At 40.0% G+C, this 21389-nt stretch overlaps 1 protein-coding gene across 1 annotated transcript in view; it reads right to left on the bottom strand.

Annotated features, from left to right (window-relative positions):
- Positions 1 to 21389, bottom strand: part of mmut (methylmalonyl CoA mutase) — a 39963-nt gene that overhangs the window by 18111 nt on the left and 463 nt on the right. Inside the window, exons 2-5 of the mRNA XM_067984473.1 lie at positions 6763 to 7130; positions 5310 to 5467; positions 3003 to 3174; positions 955 to 1203 (exon numbers count right to left, since the gene is read on the bottom strand). Of these exons, the coding sequence (XP_067840574.1) occupies positions 955 to 1203; positions 3003 to 3174; positions 5310 to 5467; positions 6763 to 7130 (947 nt within the window). The remainder of the gene's footprint in view (positions 1 to 954; positions 1204 to 3002; positions 3175 to 5309; positions 5468 to 6762; positions 7131 to 21389) is intronic.

The raw sequence follows: 21389 nt of genomic DNA, 5'->3' as shown, positions 1-21389 counted from the left end.
TACTCTGCTTAAGTTTAGTGTCGAGTCATTTCAGATACATTTCTAGTCAGAAAAGTGTATTTAGCCTGATAACAGGGATAGTGTGACATAATGTATTATTTTCTGTTAGAAAGAGCATTCCGAAATAGATCAAAATTCATTGTAAATATTCTATTTGTTCACAAATTAAACATAAAATAAATCAATCAATCAGTCGGTTGGTTTATATTTGGCCTTATCTCACTAGTATGTAACAATCTGCCTTCTGGAAGATAGGAGAAATGCATGTGGTGGGGGCGGGGGAAAGTATAAGATTACAGCATCCAGTTAGCATGACAAGGGGTTTCACGGTTACAACCCCGGGACCTGCTACTGCATGACTAGATATTGGGCAGTAAAGGTAAACTCCTGTTCATAAAGGACGCGGGGCTCACTTACAGAAGAAACCAGTGATGTTGAATCAGAGAGGGTATCTTGTGAAGATCTGAAATTTTGTAATGTAAGGGACAAGGGAAAAGGTTGGAGAATTGGGATTAAAAAGTGCTGCTACGGCTAACAAAATGCCTGGGTCCAAAAGGCTTAGTCGTGTTTCTAAATCGAAGAGATGTGGGTCCCAGCTGCAGAATGTAGCAAAGGTCATTGAAGGAACAAAAGAAAGGCAAGTATTTAAAACTGAAACAAGTGTTATGTACTTCAAAAAAACTAAACTATCCCCAAAAGTAACAAAATCCAAAAATCAGTTTATAGTATCAGTACAAACAAAACTAGCTGAAGATTTTCAACTATAAAACTACTGTGACTTTATGAATGTTTCCTTTAAAACACATTCTCACAGTGGTCTGCATCTCTAGTTATCATCCTATAAACCAACATTTATTTCTTCAACAATGTACTGTATTAAGTTTCATAGATATGTACCATTTAAATTATTACTGATACAATGTCTGTTGACATATGGTGCCTGGATATACCAACCTTTAAAGCAGCATCATACACCTCATTAGTTAGAGACTCCATCATAAATGAACCCGCCCAAGGATCTGCCACTTTTGGGATGCCAGATTCCTCCTGGATGATGATCTGAGTATTCCTGGCAATCCGGGAGCTTTGTAATGTGGGTAGACTTAATGCTTCATCAAAGGAATTAGTATGCAGTGACTGAGTTCCTCCAAACACAGCTGCCATTGCCTCAATCACTGTGCGAACGATGTTGTTATGTGGATCCTGAAATTGAAACATTACATTAGCGCATGAACAAAATAAACATTTAAAAGATTGTGTTCATTTTATTTAATATCCTAAAAGTGCAAAAGAATACTTTACACAAATTATTTTGGACAAACATACTCTGGACAAAAGAACTTTTAGGAGATATTTGGGTCCTAGCTTGAGAATATTCATATTCTCGTGTCCCCTAAAAATGAGGAGGTTCCATAATTGGAAATTTCAATTCACTACCTCTATCTGAAGGAGAATGGAATATATCTGGGTGAGATTCTATTTGAACAAGGAACTTAAAAAGTCTGTCCCAGCAATGAGAAATGAGGGCCCTTATGTCATACTCTCTCTTTCCTATTATGCAGATGACGGAGAATAATCATTTCCAATCCCTTCTCAGGTGAAGTTATGATGTCAACTTTTAGACCTTTTGGTTAGAGCCAATGAATTTGATTAGGTCAACTCCATCTGACCACGGTACTGCTCCAACTCCATTTTTCAATAATGTTCCTCTTATCTGAGAATTTAGCAACAAATATTCCAGCACCTGCCAAGACTAAGCTGATTTCAGTTCTAGAAAAGCTAATGCTTTATCCCTGGCCATGAAAGGTTGTGCAACTACTCAACTAATACTTTAACCGTTTTAGCTAAAAGTACATTTGAACTACATTATCAATGTAAAAACTGCACTACAAATACAACTATGGACATTCCCAAGAAACATAATTATCCCCAGATGGATTCACACAGAGCACAATGGTTAAGTTTACAAATGAAACAGAATCTCATGCATGTGTATTAAAAGGGATGAAAAGCATATTTCTCAATATGCTAAGCACAAATTCAGGCATAGAAGATTTCAGCATGTTTGGGAATAGATAGTAGATAGGGTATAAGTTTTTACAAAGCTAGGAAACTAAAATATTTTTAAGAACAGAAAGAGGCCATTTGACTCAACATGCCTGCCTCATTTAAAAAAAAAAGTTGATCTCAACCCTACCTTCTCAATCTATCCCGCAGGAACAACTTGAATCCATTTATACAGTTTCCTTCAACGGTATTCCCTACTAACTTATTCCATATTCATTACCCTTTGTGTGAAACATTTCTGCTTGCATTCCCCATTTACTCCTAATATCTTTACTTAGGAATTATGTTCTTTGGTTTTAAACCTTTTACCAGTGAACAGTTTGCATTAAATGTATCAATCCCCTTCATAATTTTGAAATCTTACATAGAATGTACAGCACAGAGCAAGCCATTTGGCCCAACAGGTTCATGCCATTTATGCTCTACATGAGCCTCCTCCCTCCCTACTTCATCTAACCCTATTAGCATATCCTTCTATTCCTTTCTCCCTCATGTGCTTATCTAGCTTCCCCTTAAATGCATCTATTACTTCATATTTTACTCTTTTCCAACTTCCCTCATCACTCACAACAAATTTCAAAAATGTTCTCATAAATAAACTGTAGCTTCTCGATTTGGAAATCTTTTACTAAATATGCTTACATTTACAGTTGTACATGGGTTATCTGCAACAAATGGTCTTGAATATAAAGATCTTTTACAACCAAATAATAACTGCATGCAAGCTCATAGAAATTCAATACTTTTTTGCAGTTTTTAATTTTCTACATTACATACAAAATGACCAGCTCAAGGATAAAAGAAAAAATCTCCATGCGGAGGAAGGGGAAAAGGGCTGCTTCTACTTTCTATTTATTAGAAGTAATTTTCAAAAGTCTAATCTTAACTTAATGGTTTGTAACTTGCAATACCAGATTTCTATTAAGTACACTAACCTGTTCAGTGAGGGACCAACCAGAGGTCTGACAATGAGCTCGCAGCAGCAAAGATTTCGAATTCTTCGCGTCAAATTTTTCTTTTATTAAATGAGCCCAGAGCCGTCTAGCTGCTCTCAGCTTCGCTATTTCCATGTAAAAGTTCATACCGATTCCCCAAAAGAAAGAAAGTCTGTAATATAAAGGTGACAAAGTTAATCTCTGAAATAATTCCACACCTTCAAATTTCCCCTAATATTACAATTACATCCCAATACTACCAATTAATGTTTCTGTTGGGTATACTGTTGTAAATTGAACGGACTAGTTAATTGTCTAATACTGCTTCAATTATCAGTATAATTTGCTGCGTTGGGGAGAAACATAAAATTAGCTACTAAATGTATGTATATTCAGAATTTAAAATATTTTATTCAAGTAAGGAAATGTAATTTGCCAGAATTTTAAACGGGTGCAGCATGGTGATTTTGCGTGAGGATTCAATTAGAACTAGACTTGCTAACTTGAAAACTCTAGTCACCCGATTTCCTCTGAGTAAACACATTGATTCACTTATGCTTTTATTACGTTGCACTTAGTACAGTATCACTAACAATTGAGCAGTACGTGCTGGGAATGTAGTGCCTGTTCATGCTTGTATACAGTATTGGGTAGTAGAATTCCACTCTTGAAACTGAGTACTGCTTTTCATCTTCTGTCAATGAGTTTTAGATTGATCGTGTCAGCCTTGGTTCAGTAGTAGCACTCTCGCCTCAGTCATAAGGTTATAGGTTCAAGTCCCTCTGCAGAGACATCAGCATAAAAGCTGGGCCGACAATGCAGTGCACTACTGACAACTGCACTGTTGGAGGTGCCATCTTTCAGAGGAGACGTTAAACTAATGCCCCGTATGCCCTCTCAGGTGGATGTAAAAGATCCCACGGCACTATTTCGAAGAAGATCACCTGGTGTCCCAGCCAATATTTATCCCTCAACCACCAGCACTAAAAACAGATTATCTGGTCATTATCTCATTACTGTTTGTGGCACCTCACTGTGCGCAAATTGTACACCTAAAAAATACTTCATTGGCTGTAAAGTGCTTTGTGACGACCTGAGATTGTGAAAGGCATTGTATAAATGCAAGATCTTTCTTTATCAGTAGAAAATAGAAAGAAAGTTTCTTTTACAAAACTTTTTTTTTTAAAGTACAAAAATGGTACAAGGCCATATCTCGTTCATGTTATTGTGGGCAGAGGCTGACAGCACAACAAAAATCTAATTGCAAAGGTACAACTTAACAGCAGCATTAGAGAAGTGGAGGAAGGGCCCAGCTATTTTATACGATGCAAGAGAGGGGGAGAAGAACCACACCGTAAGAAATTCAGTACAAGACAGAATTCTATTGGATCTAAGAAGCCAAGGAGCCCTGCATTTTAGTCGACCTTGATAATTCAGTGATTTAGTTCATCATACAACTACACAGATATGTGTCAATGTGCTAGTCACTACTGAAAGCACATGCATGAAGATTCAATCGCATAAACTAGGTCTATGGAGCAGTCTCATCTCCATTACTATCTGTCTCAACTATATGGCTTGAAATATTTTAATCTGAATGTTATTTTACAAAGGCAGGGATATACTGCATACATTGCATCATTTCAAAGCAGTATTAACACTGCGCTGACACAAAATGTGCAGTATAAATGCAGCCAAACTGGCATTGTCCAGAATATTTCTGTATCAAGTGTAAAACCACTTGAGCTTCACACTGTGCAAAGCAAATTTAAAAAAAAATCAAATTAATAGGTTAGAAACAGCTTGGATAGTTTGCTGGTCCACTTTTCAATATTACAACAGAACCAAGAGGGGAGTCTATTATTCACTAACATTAAAATGCCAACTGTACCATAAGCATGCATTTAATTATATCTATGCATTGCAAAATCAGTAGGTGCACTAAAAATACATCCTAGAATATTAAATATTCTGTAAACAAGGGAGAATTTAATTGTGCACACAATTCTCTACCATCTTCTAAAACAATCTGCACCAATAATAGTGCTCCAAACACTTCTCAGTGGTTGGCATCTTTCTTCCATACGTTATGTAGATTTGCACACATGTAGGCACCTAATTTCCTGATTAAAATATTTCTGAAATCTAAAAGGTAAGTAAAATATCTTAGCAACAAACTCTACATTGCGTCAAGTAAATACATGAATTAAAGATGATCTGATAAGGTCAGGATAGCAAGTGATTTTTGAATAGACAAAGTTGTTTTTTGTTTCACTACAAATGCAACAATGTGTTATTAAATGTTACCGTGGTGCAAATTCATCAATGCTAAGTCCAACTTGGATACCAGTCCTGCAATATTCTAAACCATTCGCTATGGTATAAGCTAATTCCAAAACAGCACCAGCACCAGCTTCTTGGAGATGGTACCCACTGATAGAAATGGAGTTAAATCGGGGCATATGCTGTGGAGGAAGAAAACAGCTTTTTAAAATCAAACCATTTAGCAACAAAGCTGTTTCTATAAAGATGCATCAAAGCAGAACGAGAAAAAAAATTGTTTCTTTACTGACCAATGTATGGAAAATGAACTTGAAGCTAAAATAAGGGAGCTCTCTTATCTTATTCCATTTTGTAGCAGAGAAATGTATTCATCTAACTTGACGATGCAAGAGATTCTTTCCTTCCCCTATTTTAAGCACTTTATTTTCCTGTATCTTTCATGATCAAGCAGACAGCAAGGCTTAGAGGTCCTGTTATTTCTTTTCTTTACTCTGAGAAGTAGTGCTTCCCCACCACAGATTACCCAGTTCAGATAGAGAACAAACTGCATAAGGAATATCAGAATTGTACTAATACACTGCACCATCAGGCCACTCTAATGAATTTTTTAAAAAAGAATTTACTTATTTGCGATTAACTTCTACACCAGTTGCAATTTTGCTACTGAACCTTTCTCTGCTATTCAAAGTGTTACTCAGCACGTCTATCTATTTCAGTCACTTTCAACAGATTAAAAAGCCGGTTAACAAAATATTTCTCTCTAACTTATGTTTAATACTTATCTGCTGAGGGGTGTTCTACCTGAAACGTTCAGTTACCTTTTCTTTATTCAGCTGCTGGCAGACCTGCATCTTCTATTTAAGATTTTTTTAAAAAATGTTTAATACCACTGCTTAGCAATTTCATGAAAATGAAAATTCTCATCTTAGTGACTCTATCACATGTTGAAGAGCACAAAACATACAGGAAACCTGTCCTAAACAGTTATATAAAGCTCTGGTTAGACCCCAATTAGAGTACAGTGTTCAGTCCAGGGCAACACACCCTCAGGAAGGATATATTGGCCTTAGAGGGGGTGCAGCGCAGATTCACCAGAATGAAAGAAATTATTTCCTCTGGTGTGGGAGTCAAGGGGGCATAACCTTAAAATTAGAGCTGGGAAGCACTTCACATAAAGGGTAGTGGTCTCTCCCCCAAAAAGCTGATGAGGCTAGGTCAACTGAAAATTTCAAGACGGAGATTGATAGATTTTTGTTAGGCAAAGGTATCAAGGGTTACGGAACCAAGGCGGGTAAATGAAGTTAAGATACAGATCAGCCATGATTTAATTGATTGAATGGGCTAGAGAGGCTGAATGGCCTACTGTATCTCAAGGGCTTTCTTTACAAATGAATTGCTCTTAGAAAAGATTAACCCCAACCCTATGTAGCGTTAATTGAATAAAACATTTTTGTTATACCAACAAAAACATACTAACTTTAGAGGTATACTGAAATATATCCGCTACAATCTTCATGGAAGGTTCAGGTGGGAAAATGAAAGTGTTCCTGACCATGAATTCTTTGAGTATGTCATTCTGAATGGTGCCTGTTAACCTCTCTTCAGAAACACCTTGCTCTTGCCCCGTCACAATGAACATAGCCAGGATTGGCAGCACAGCACCATTCATTGTCATGGAAACAGACATCTTTTCCAAAGGAATTGCATCAAACAACAACTTCATATCTTCAACACTGTCTATTGCAACCCCTGCCATTCCAACATCTCCACGAACACGGGGGTTGTCTGAATCATATCCCCTGTGAGTGGCAAGATCAAAAGCCACAGAAAGTCCCTGTTGGCCAGCTTTAAAAGAAAGAATAAGTGAATTAGGATTATTGTCAGTTAGGATTGTCTATGTTAAGATACACATTGAAACATAGAAAATTACTTAGTTTAACTTCAAAAAGTATCATAATGTTATTGAGCTGTAATAAAATCTCTAATAAAAAAACAGGACATGTGTAACAAATACAGCTCATAACATAATGGGCCACATCTTGCTGGAGCAGGGCATCTCACGGCTTGTGTTGTTAGTTAAGACTTTTCCTGAACCCTTTAGCTCAAAATTTTTGTGTGCCGTAACTTGCTGGATGTATAAGCTGATAACAGCGTGGCGAGGGCAATGAGGCATCTGGGATCTTAGCGAATGGCAGGACCAACAGTACATGGCAGAACTTGCTCCCGAAATAACGGAGGAGCTCAACAGCACTCTCCGTTTTTGAAATGGCGAGTCGAAGGAGCGAGTTCCCTCGTTTGCACATGTGTACTAAAATGCGGAAATCATGAACTTGCTCCTATTGGTTCGCGAAGCGATTTGACAGCTGCGAATTAAAGGGCCATCGCACGCTATAATCATTGAAATCACTGAAAAAAAAAATCGCAAACTTGCTCATCCGCCCAGCTGGCAAGTAACTAATTATGCAACCAAAAGGTATGCTTAAAAATACCCCGGGCGGGGGTATCGCGATCCGCGATTAACCCGCGCCCGGTGCTTCCTGCGCAGGTAGGACGAGACATTTGTCTAGCCTGAGGACTTACCTGACAGCAGCGTTAATAAGTAGGCCTGACACGACAATTCAAGGAAATGTGCACTTTCCACCAGCAGGGGAAGCCCCAATCTCTTAAAAGGAGGATGTCGCTTAAAATCTCTTCAAGGTAGCCGGTACCTGTTATTTACTAAAAATAACACTCTGCTGTCTGCACGGAATCTGAACAGAGATCAGACGACGCACATGTAAAACACAGATGCAGGTCCGGTCCCTATATTAACAAACTGATGATTTATGTTAAAACATTGAATAAAGGTTGCGGACTACTAAATCCCACATCCTCCAATCTGCATGCCAGACCTTACCAATCTGCCAATCTGAGTTTGTACCAGGCCTATGAGAGTGCGTGCATTAAGGTTCTCTACTGGCACTTCAAGGCACTAAAGTCCTTGGTGCAAGAGGTGTTCAGAAGGAGGGACAGCCCCCATCACCCACATACCAACAAATTCTTTCCATCAGTCCTCAATTCTGCCAATCAAATGCTTCCTCTCACCCTTACACATTACCACTGTTGCAAGCCACCCACCCACAACTCACAAGCCACACACACTGGCAGCTATTCAACCATGACAGGCACATCACCCCACCCTGACACACGTCCCACTTTCTTGCAGGAGAAGGTGGTGCATAACAGGAGGCAGATAGTGGCAGTGGCATGTAGCCCCTTGAGCCTGTTCTGCCATTCAATTAGATCATGGTGGACCTGTGACCTAACTCCATATAACTGCCTTAGCCCCATATCCCTTAATACCCTTGGTTCACAGAAATCTATCAATCTCAGATTTGGAATTCACAATTGAGCTAGCATAAGCTGCGTTTGCAGAAGAGGGTTCCAACCTTCTCCCACTCTTTGCGCGTAGAAGCATTTCCTAACTTCACTCCTGCATGCCTGGCTCTAAATGTTAGGCTATGTCTCCGCATTCTAGTATTCAAGTATAAGAGACCTCCAAAAAGTTACAAATGCATCAGCAACCAGAAACAATAATCCAGCAACTAACCCGTAAATACCGCATGGTCCCTTTAAATAGCGCTGGTGGGGGGGGGTCCGCCAGACACTAATAGATGGTTATGGCTAAGGCTAAGGCTGTGCGTTGAGTTGAGAGTTAGACACCATTTTGGAACTTATCACTTTAAATCAGCGTTGCACACTGATTGTATCCATTTTCTCCTTACTTTACACACTGCCGGCGTTCAGTATTTGTGCATGTGCTACTACCTATACCAAGATGGCGTCTGGCGCACATCACGCTAGAAACGTGCGTGCGCAGCCAAGACAGCATCTTGGCACTTCAAGAAGCCGTGTAGCACCAAAACAATGGGCGTTACACGACCCAATTTTTAGCCCCGGTCTGAACTGAGTGTTAAAGGTGCGGTTAATCTCAATGACTGCGAAACAACTGAAAATTAATTTTTTTTTAAATGTGGCATCTCATATTACTCCCTATTTTATATTCTCCTTATCTCATATTACTCCTTATTTTAAGTTGCCAGAAAAAGTAGCAAGCCTGAAGATTGGGAGCAGTTTAGAATTCAGCAAAAAAGGACCGAGAGATTGATTAAGAGGGGAAAAATAGAGATGAGAGTAAACTTGCAAGGAACATAAAAGTGGACTGTAAAAGCTTCTACAAGTATGTAAAAAGAAAAAGATTAGTGAAGACAATTATAGGTCCCTTACAGTCAGAAACGGGAGAATTTATAATTGGGAACAGGGAAATGGCAGAGCAATTAAACAAATACTTTGGTTCTGTTTTCATGGAAGAGGACACAAATAACTTCCCAGAAATGCTAGGGAACCAAGGGACTAGTGAGAAGGAGGAATTAAAGGAACTTAGTATTAGTAAAAAAATAGTGCTAGAGAAATTAATGGGACTGAAAGCCGATAAATCCCCAGGGCCTGATAATCTGCATCCCAGAGTACTAAATGAGGTAGCCATGGAAATAGTGGATTTATTAGTGGTCATCTTCCAAAATTCTATAGATTATGGAACAGTTCCTGCAGATTGGAGGGTGGCAAATGTAACCCCACTATTTAAAAAAAGAGGGAGAAAAAAATAGGGAACTACAGACCGGTTAGCCTAACATCAGTAGTAGGGAAAATGCAAGAGTCTATCATAAAGGATGTGACAACAGGGCATTTAGAAAATATTAATGGGATTAGACAAAGTCAACATGGATTTATGAAAGGGAAATCATGTTTGACAAACCTACTGGAGTTTTTTGAGGATGTAACTGGTAGAATAGATAAGGGAGAACCAGTGGATGTGGTTTATTTGGATTTTCAGAAGGCCTTTGATAAAGTCCCACATAAGAGGTTAGTGTGCAAAATTAAAGCACATGGGATTGGGGGTAATATACTGGCATGAATTGAAAATTGGTTAACAGACAGGAAACTGAGAGTAGGAATAAACGGGTCTTTTTCGGCGTGGCAGGTGGTGACTAGTGGGGTACCGCAGGGATCAGTGCTTGGGCCCCAGCTATTCACAATATATATCAACGATATGGATGAGGGAACCAAATGGAATATTTCCAAGTTTGCTGACGACACTAAACTAGGTGAGATCGTGAGATGTGAGGAGGATGCAAAGAGGCTTCAAGGCAATTTAGACAAGTTGAGTGAGTGGGCAAATACATGGCAGATGCAGTATAATGTGGATAAATGTGAAGTTATCCACTTCGGAAGGAAAAACAGAAAGGCAGTGTATTATTTAAATGGTGATAGATTGGGGAATGTTGATGTACAGAGGGACCTGGGTGTCCTTGTACACCAGTCACTGAAAGCAAATATGCAGGTGCAGCAAGCAGTTAGGAAGGCAAATGGTATGTTGGCCTTCATTGCAAGAGGATTTGAGTATAGGAGCAAGGATGTCTTACTGCAATTATACAGGGCCTTAGTGAGACCACACCTGGAAAATTGTATGCCGTTTTGGTCTCCTTATCTAAGAAAGGATATACTTGCCATAGGTTCAGCAAAGGTTCACCAGACTGATTCCTGGGATGGCAGGACTGTCGTATGAGGAGAGATTGGGTCGACTCGGCCTGTATTCACTCGAGTTTAGAAGAATGAGAGGGGATCTCATTGAAACATATAAAATTCTGACAGGGCTAGACAGACTGGATGCAGGGAGAATGTTTCCCCTGGCTGGGGGTCCAGAATAAGGGGTCACAGTCTCAGGATACGGGGTAGGACATTTAGGACTGAGATGAGGAGAAATTTCTTCACTTAAGGGTGGTAAACCTGTGGAATTCTCTACCACAGAAGGCTGTGGAGGCCAAGTCACTGAATATATTTAAGATGGAGCTAGATAGATTTCTAGACACAAAAGGCATCAAGGGGTATGGGGAGAGAGCGGGAATATGGTATTGAGATAGAGGATCAGCCATGATCATATTGAATGGCGGAGCAAGCTCGAAGGGCCAAATGGCCTACTCCTGCTCCTATTTTCTATGTTTCTATCATTAAAAAAAATTTAAAAAATAATTTTTTAAAAAACTTTTCCCTTCTGTCTCTTTAAATTAATTCAATTATTTCTTTGGCTTTTTGAATCAAAAAAAAATTAACATTTTTATTTACAATGACTTCCAGGATACTAACTTTAAATGAATGAAATCTGCTTGCCTGCTTGTAGGTGAGACTTTTCTTCCTGACAGATTTTGTGGGCGTGTCTTCTGTCCTCACAGACTGTTCCATACGCATCAACTTACCCTGCTCAGAGGCAGAGTTGATAGCACACAATTTTTTTTTAAAGTTCAAAATTAAGCAAGTCGACGCCACAGAGCCCGCAGTAAGTACATTTGTTAATTTAATTCGCAGGAATTGCAGTGTGCGTTGCCATGCCGCTCTATGCTAGTTCTGGCCCTGTATCTCCTTAACCAATGAGATTTAAAGATTGAAAAAGTAACAGAGAAACGATGGAGAAGGAGGGTGAATTAGAGTGGACGAAATAGAGTCAAATCAGGTACAGAAGGAGAAATAAAGAGAGGAAAGAAAGATTGGATTAAGAGAGAGAAAAAAAAGGGACAGAACGGAAAAGTAAGAAAATAGAATTAAAAATTTGACATTTTTAAAATCTCTAACAACAATTTACTACATGCAGGAATTAGACTGAACAGTTTAAATTGTTCCCTTTCTGGGCCAGCGAGGTTGATTAGCATTGCATTAACAATTATCACGTTAAGGTAATTACACTGTTAAGTTCCAGCCCTAAATTTCTCTGCAAGTTTAATGGGCAGTTAGGATAGTTAATGTGCAAATCCAGCAAGTTCTTAAAAGCAATGGGGAGGCTAAGGGCAAGATGCCTTTTGTGCGAAGCAAAAGGCAGAGCGGCGTAAATCGACCAGCAAGTTCTGAAGATTCGCAACTCGCGGTGTATCTCTTAATTCCCTGAACTTGCTGGCTGATTTGCACATTAATAACTGCGTGCGCCGTTAACACGCCGTTATTTTTCCAGCAAGATCGGGCCCAATATATTCCGTACTTAAATATAGGAAGGTAGTCAAGCAGATAGCTTTCAGTCAAGTGAGAATATAGAAATCAGTACATTGAAAGAGGAACTGAATCTAAGCTTACTTATTCAGCATTGGTTCAGTGCCACTCTGTATACCATAGAGACAGGCTGCATTTACTGAAGGATAATTCAAATCTGTTTATCCCAAATACCCAAGATTGTATCAACTACTTGTTCAGTTAGGTCTTTCCACCATTCATATATGCAAATCTATTGTTCTTTTCACATAAAGCTAATGAACTAAATTACAATAACTGCTTTCAAAAGGTGTACTTTTTAAGGCACTTGCACCCTTTTTAAGAAGTTTATTTTGCCTTACAAAATAATCAGCATGCTAATACACTACAATGAATGGCAATATTGATGCTTATAAATTGTGTAAGCACAGCTGGATGGTAAGATGAATTCAAGCAAATGGTCCTTAAAATCTTCATCATCTGCAGGGACTACTTGGGCAGCATACAGAAGTATTTCCCAAATCCCTTGGTTTTGTTGACCTTTAAACATAATGACTTAGGTTTTAGTATATTCACTGCATTCTCATTTCTTGAACACTTCTATTATATTCCTGCATTTCACTTTGTGTGATAAAGCATCATTGAGAAATATTTACAGCAGATTCTCATTAATCTGCTCTGTTGCAAACATTTATACAGTTGCCACAAGGTCCAAAAATAACCTTTGGTACTTCAAAAAAAGCTGCCTGAAAAGAATGAAAATGTGACAAAGCCAATGAATATCAATTTAGCAATATCGAATCAAAGGTCATACTACTTTAACCAGTCAGTAAGTTATAACAAGCTTCATAATCTCTATGAACAATGCAACACCAAGGGGCACAAATGCTGTCTCCCAAAAGACAGATTTTTGATGTCTCGTTTAAATTTTAAAAATTTTCCTGACAGCCGCTCAGAGCAAAATGTCCATTCGCGGACTCTTGTGTGCAGCAATCTTATACATACTGTGTTGCCACAGGAGATAGATCATATAATAATTTTGAATATTATACCCAAAAAAATAAGTGCAAACTAAATAAGCATTCTCTAAAAATGGATAAAGAGGTCAATTAAAATGGGAATGAAAAAGAAAATCTAAACAAAGTCTTCAGCTAAAAGGGAAGCAGAGAATGCTAGGAAAAGTATGGGAATTTGCTAAAAGAGGATAAAAGGGATATTAGAATCACTGAGAACCCGTGAGATGAGCAAAGTTAAAGATGAATTTATGCACGAAGGTGTGCAGGTTTCAGGCATAGAGTATAGCACGAGTAGGTGTAAGTTGAAGGTGACAGGAAAAGGGAGAGACTTGGGAATGGTCACTGACCACTCCCTGATGGTTCAAGTGCAAAGTTAGGAGGCTGCAGCCAAATCAAACAGGGTACTGGGTTCTATTGCCTGGACTATTCAGTATAAAAAGCTAGGGCCATGATGATAATGTTATGTAAGGATTTGGCAAGACCTAATCTGGAGTATTATGTACCTTTTTGGACCCCACCTCCAAAAGGCATTTTGGCACTAGAAAAGGTAAAGAGAAGCGCAATGAGGATGGTGCCGAGCCTATGTGCACTGAATTGTGGAGATAGACTTCATGCCCTGGGTTTGGATTTGGAGAGGGGTAGGTTTGGTGGGGGTCCGATTGAGGCCTTTGAAGTTATTAAGGGCACCGATAACATACAAAAGAAGGACAAATCCAATCCGGCCAATTACCACCCCATCAGTCTACTCTCAATCATCAGCAAAGTGATGGAAGGTGTCATCGACAGTGCTATCAACCGGCACTTACTCACCAATAACCTGCTCACCGATGCTCAGTTTGAGTTCCACCAGGACCACTCGGTTCCAGACTGCTTTATAGCCTTAGTCCAAACATAGACAGAAGAGCTGTGTTCCAGAGGTGAGGTCGAGAGTGATTGCCCTTGACATCAAGGCAGCATTTGTCCAAGGGTGGCATCAAGGAGCCCTAGTAAAATTGAAGTCAATGGGAATCAGGGGGAAAACTCTCCAGTGGCTGGAGTCATACCGAGCACAAAGGAAGATGGTAGTGGTTGTTGGAGGCTAATCATCTCAGCCCCAGGACATCGATGCAGGAGTTCCTCAGGGCAGTGTCCTAGGCCCAACTATCTTCAGCTGCTTCATCAATGACCTTCCCTCCATCATAAGATCAGAAATGGGGATGTTTGCTGATGATCGCACAGTGTTCAGTTCCATTCGCAACCCCTCAGATAATGAAGCAGTCCGTGCCCGCGTGTAGGAAGACCTGGACAATATCCAGGCTTGGGCTGATAAGTGGCAAGTAACCTTTGTGCCAGACTATGGCCATCTCCAACAAGAGAGAGTCTAACCACCTCCCCTAACATTCAATGGCATGACCATCGCCAAAACCCCCACCATCAACATCCTGGGGGTCACCATTGACCAGAAACTTAACTGGATCAGCCACATAAATACTGTGGCTACAAGAGCAGGTCAGAGGCTGGGTATTCTGCAGTGAGTGACTCACCTCCTGACTCCACAAAGCCTTTCCACCATCTACAAGGCACAAGTCAGGAGTGTGATGGAATACTCCCCACTTGCCTGGATGAATGCAACTGCAACAACACTCAGGAAGCTCGACACCATCCAGGATAAAGCAGCCCGCTTGATTGGCACCCCAGCGATCACCATAAACATTCACTCCTTCCACCACCGGCGCACCATGGGGCTGCAGTGATTACCATCTACAAGATGCAATGCAGCAACTCACCAAGGCTTCTTCGACAGCACCTCCCAAACCCACGACCTCTACCAATTAGAAGGACTAGGGCAGCAAGCGCATGGGAACACCACCACCTGCACGTTCCTCTCCAAGTCACACACCACCCTGACATGGAAATATATCGCCGTTCCTTCATCGTCGCTGGGTCAAAATCCTGGAATGCCCTACCTAACCGCACTGTGGAAGAACCTTCACCACACAGACTGCAGCGATTCAAGGCGGCGGCTCACCACCACCTTCTCAAGAGCAATAATGGATGGGCAATAAATGCTGGCCTTGCCAGCGATGTCCACATCCCATGAATGAATGAATTAAAAAAAAGTAAACAGATTGTTTGAGGTGGTGGCGCTGGGGAAATCTCGGGCCCACCCATTTAAATTTGAGAAACAGGGAGTGAGAAGTTTTATTTGTCTCAGAGGCTGATCAACCTGTGGGACATTATTCTGCAGATGGTAGTGAGGATTGACTCCTAGCAGTCCTTCAAGAAGATATTAGACATGTTTTTTTGAAAACTACAAGAGCATAACAAAAAGGTTCAATTCTGGATAATAACCAACAGGTTTGGGCCGCCTGGGGCTTGCTGTTATAGCCTTTGAGGGATTGGAGAGAAGTTTTTCCACAGGTTTCCTGAATTGTCTATGGGTTTATTTTGCTGCTCTCAGGAAGATGGGGAAGGAAATGGGTGAGGACGAGTCCTTTAAGAAATGGGGCAAGCCTGTATGAGCCTGATGGCCTTATCTATGTCCTAAGTACTTAGTTCTAACTAAAAGTGAGAGTGAAATCAAAAATTCAAAGATAAAACAGTTGAAATACTACCTAAAAGTGGATATTAATTCGTTATCCAACTTCTGTAATACATCCAGTATCCTACAGGATGTTTGCCAGTGTATTTGGACTTAGTATTTAGGGGGATATCAGGCTCTCTCTCGAGCCTATGAGTGTATATTCTAGGGTGCTGAGGGAGATCAGGGAGGAAATTTGTAGGGAAGATTGTAGGGAATTTGTAAGAAATAAGAGGAGCTTGTAACAAAGCTAATGCAATAATCGTGGGGGACTTTAATCTTCATATAGACTGGGCAAATCAAATTGGCAAAAGTAGATTGGAGGACGAGTTCACGGAATGCATTCAAGACTGTTTCCTAGAATAATATGTCAAGGAACCAACCAGGGTACAGGCTATTTTAGATCTTGTCTTGTGTAATGAGACAGGGTTAATTAGTAATCTCATAGTAAAGGATCCTCTGGGGAAGAGTGATCATAATATGATAGAATTTCACATTAAGTTCAAGAGTGACGTACTTAAGTCCGATACACGAGTCTTAAACTTAAACAAAGCCAATTACATAGGTATGAGGGACGAGTTGGCTAAGGTTGATTGGGAAATTAGATTAAAAGATATGATGGTAGATAAGCAATGATGAACATTTAAAGAAATATTTCATAATTCTCAACAAATCTACATTCCATTGAAGAACAAAACTCCACAGGAAAAATGATCTATCCATGGCTAACTAAAGAAGTTAAGGATGGTATTAGATTAAAAGAAAAGGCTTATAATGTTGCCAAGAAGAGTAGCAAGCCTGAGGATTGGGAGAGTTTTACAAACCAGCAAAGGACGACCAAAATATTGATCGAGAGAGAAAATAGCATGAGAGTAAACTAGTAAGAAATATAAAAACAGATTGTAAGAGCTTCTACAAGTATGTAAAAAGAGAGTAGCGAAAGTAAACGTGGGTCCTTAGAGGCTGAGACAGAAGAAATTATAGTGGGGAATAAGGAAATGGCAGAGACGTTAAACAAATATCTTGTATCTGTCTTCACAATAGAAGGCACAAAAAACATGCCAGAAATAGTAGTGAACCAAGGGTCTAATGAGAGTGAGGAACTTAAAATAATTAATATTAGTAAAGAAAAAGTATTGGAGAAATTAATGGGACTAAAAGCCAACAAATCCCCTGGACCTGATGGCCTACATCCTAGAGTTCTAAAAGGGGTGGCAGCAGAGGTAGTGGATGCATTGGGTGTGATCTTCCAAAATTCCCTAGATTCTAGAACAGTCCCAGTGGATTGGAAGGTAGCAAATGTAATCCCGCTATTCAAGAAGAGGAAGAAAGAAAACAGGGAACTACAGGCCAGTTAGCCTGACATCAGTCGTTGGGAAAATGCTGGAATCCATTATTAAGGACATGGTAATGGGGCACTTAGAAAATCATAATATAATTAGGTAGAGTCAACATGGTTTTATGAAAGGGGAATCATGTTTGACAAATCTATTAGAGTGTTTTGAGGATGTAACTAGCAGGGTAGATAAAGAGGAACCGGTGGATGTAGTACATTTGGATTTTCAAAAGGCATTCGATAAGGTCCCACATAAAAGATTGTTACTCAAGATAAAGGCTCATGGGATTGGGGGTAATAATTAGCATGAATAGAGGATTGGTTAATGGACGGAAAACAGAGAGTAGGAATAAACAGGTCATTTTCAGGTTGGCAGGCTTTAACTAGTGGAGTGCTGCAAGGATCAGTGCTTGGGACTCAGCTATTTACAATCTATATTAATGACTTAGATGAAGGGACCGAATGTAACGTACCAAGTTCTGCTGACGATACAAGGCTAGGTGGAAAAGTAGGCTGTGAGGAGGACGCAAAGAGTATGCAAAGGGATAGAGACAGGTTAAGTGAGTGGGCAAGAAGGTGGCAGATGGAGTATAATGTGGGGAAATGTGAGGTTATTCACTTTGGTAGGAAGAATAGAAAAACTGGGTATTTTTTTTAAATTATGAGAAACTTTTCAATGTTGGTGTTCAGAGGGATTTGGATGTCCTTGTTCACGTAACACAGAAAGTTAGCATGCAGGTACAGCAAGCAATTAGGAAGGCAAATGGCATGTTGGCCTTTATTGCAAGGGGGTTGGAGTACAAGAGTAAGGAAGTCTTGCTGCAATTGTATAGGGCTTTGGCGAGACCACACCTGGAGTACTGTGTACAGTTTTGGACTCCTTACCTAAGGAAGGATATACTCGCCTTAGAGGCAGTGCAATGAAGGTTTGATTTCTGGGATGAGAGGGTCGTCCTATGAGAAGAGATTGAGTACAATGGCCCTATACTCTCTAGAGTTTAGAAGAATGAGAGGTGATCTCATTGAAATATATAAAATTCTGAGCGGGCTAGACAGGATAGATGCTAAGAGGCTGTTTCTGCTGGCTGGAGAGTCTAGAACTAGGGGGCACAGTCTCAAGATAAGAGGTCGGCCATTTAGGACTGAGATGAGGAGAAATTTCTTCACTCAGAGGGTTGAGAATCTTTGGAATTCTCTACCCTAGAGGGCTGTAGATGTTGAGTCATTGAATATATTCAAAGTCTGAGATAGATTTTTGGACTCTAGAGGAATCAAGGGATATGGGGATCGGGCGGGAAAGTGGAGTTGAGGTAGAAGATCAGTCATGATCTTATTGAATAGCGGAGCAGACTCGTAGGGCTATAGGGCCTACTCCTGCTCCTAGTTGTTATGTTCTTAGTATTTGGAGCACTATTGTTTCTAATCTAAGGGACATAATGGCTAAAAGCACTGCCACCAATGGTCTAGTGGAGGGAGACGCACAGTAGACAAGAGGGAGAAGAGAAATGCAGCTGCTTCATACTGCTAAAGACAATTACAGAGCTGGGATGGGGTGAGACCAAAGGAATTTCAAACTAAGACAAGGAATCAATACTCTGGGGAGTCAGATAGCCTGTGGAGTTTGTGCGAATGGGATATGGACCATGGAGTTCCAGATGAGTTTGTATTTTTGTATGGTTAAACTTGAAAAGGGAATTTGAAGGGCATGGGAGAAATCAAGCTTTCAGTTGAACAAGGTACGGATGAAGGTTTCACCAGCAACAGAAGGTAGAGACAGATGTGGTTGATATTAGAAGGTAAGGCCAGAGGACATAAATGGAAGTTAGTGAAAAAATAAACTTAGAGTAATAAATACTATTAATCTACCAAGCAAATTAATAGAGGCAAAAAAATCAGGTTATTCAAAAGATTATTGCATTAGAGGAATGAGCTTGATAGAATTACATAGAATGTACAGCACAGGAACAGGCCATTCAGCCCAACAGGTCCATGCTGGTGATTATGTTCCACACGAGCTTCCTCCCTCCCTCCCTACTTCATCTAACTCTATCAGCATATCCTTCTATTCCTTTCTCCCTCTTGTGTTTATCTAACTTCCCCTTAAATGCACCTATGCTAGTCACCTCAACTATTGCTTGGGGTAGCGAGTTCCACATTCTAACCACTCTCTGGGTAAAGAAGTTTCTCTTGAATTCCCTATTGGAATTATTGGTGACTATTTTATATTTATGGCTCCTAGATCTGGTCTCTCCCACAAGTGGAAACATCTTCTCTATGTCTACCCTATCAAACCTTTTCATAATCTTAACATAATAACTAGGAGCAGGAGTAGGCCATAAGGCCCCTCGAGCCTGTTCCGCCATTCAATAAGATCATGGCTGATCTTCTACCTCAAATCCACTTTTCTGCCCTATCCCCAGATTCCCTTAATGTCCAAAAAGCCCTCTATCAGGTCACCTCTCAGTCTTCACTTTTCTAGAAAAAACAGCCCCAGTCTGCTCAATCTTTCCTGATAGGTATAACCTCTCAGTTCTGATATCGTCCTAGTAAATCTTTTTTTACACCTTCTCCAGTGCCTCTACATCCTTTTCATAACACGGTACTCCAAGTGTAGTCTAACCATGATTCTATATAAGCTTAACATAATTTCTCTGATTTTCAGTTCTATCCCTCTAGAAACAAAACCCAGTGCTTGGTTTTCCTTTTTTATGACCTTATTAACCTGCGTCGCTATTTTTAGTGATTTGTGTATCTGTATCCCCAGATCCCTCTTCTCCTCTACCCCATTTAGACTCTTATTTTCCAAGGAGTATGTGGCCTCCTTATTCTTCCTACCAAAATGTACCACCTCACACTTATCTATATTGAAATTCATTTGCCAATTACACACCTATTCTGCAAGTTTATTAATGTCTTCTTGGATTTTGTCACAGTCCTCCTCAGTATTAACTATACCCCCCCCCAATTTGGTGTTGTCTGCAAATTTTGAAATTGTACTTCCAATTCCCAAGTCCAAATCATTTATGTAAATGATGAACAATGATCCCAGCACTGATCTTTGTGGAACACCACTTCCCTCCTTTTGCCAGTCTGAGTAACTACCTTTAGCCCCTACTGTTTTCTGTTTTGTAACCAGCTTGCTATCCATTCTGCTGTATGTCCCCGACTCCACATGCTCTGACCTTAGTTATGAGTCTACTTATCGAAGGCCTTTTGAAAATCCAAATCTATTACATCTGCTGCATTACCCTTGTCTACCCTTTTTGTTACTTCTTCAAAGAATTCAATAAGGTAGGCCAAGCATGACCTTCCCTTTTGAAATCCATGCTCATTATTCTTTATTATATTTACAGTTTCTAGATATTTTTCTATTACATTTTTGAGTAAGGATTCCATTATCTTTCAAACCACCAATGTTAAGCTAATTGGACTATAGTTTGCTGGAGTGGTTCTATCTCCCTTTTTAAATATAGGAATCACATTTTCTGCCCAGCAGTCCTCTGGCACTATTCCCTTTTCCAATGAATTTTCATATATATGTAATAGTGCCTCTGCTCTATCTTCCTTAACTTCTTTTAATATGCGCAGATGCAATTCATCCAGACCAGGGGTTTTATCCTCTCTAAGTTTGATTAGTTTATCAATTATCTCCCCCCTTTCTATCTTAAATGTTGAGATATATTTTTAGATCTCTTTTTCTAATGTCATACCCACCATGTTAGTTTCCCTGGTAAATAATGAGACAAAATAATTTAGTATTTCTGCCATTTCGCTGAGATTACCTGAGAGTTTATCATGTGTGTCCCTTAGTGGCCCTGTCCCTAGCCTGATTTTTCTTTTGTCATATATATGTGATAGGTTTGAGAAAATACATTTGGCCTGACCGTTCTAAATATTTCTCATGCGATGCAACTGTGGGGCGAAGATAAGAGAAATTGCAAGTGTTGGAATTGGAAACAAAAACACCAACAGGTCGGAGTGCACCTGTTGTAAAGGAGAGAAGGTGTTAAGGTTTGGGTCTGATGGATGCTGGAGCTTGCCGTTGTCCCCACCCACCGCGACCAGCTGCTGCCCGCTACCCCGCACATTCCACCTCAAGCCATAAACGTTTAGTTGGCGCATGTTTGCATTTCTCGAGC

Source organism: Heptranchias perlo, chromosome 5 (genome assembly GCF_035084215.1).
Source record: "Heptranchias perlo isolate sHepPer1 chromosome 5, sHepPer1.hap1, whole genome shotgun sequence".
Lineage (NCBI taxonomy): Eukaryota > Metazoa > Chordata > Chondrichthyes > Hexanchiformes > Hexanchidae > Heptranchias > Heptranchias perlo.
This window is presented reverse-complemented; position numbering and strand designations above follow the sequence as displayed.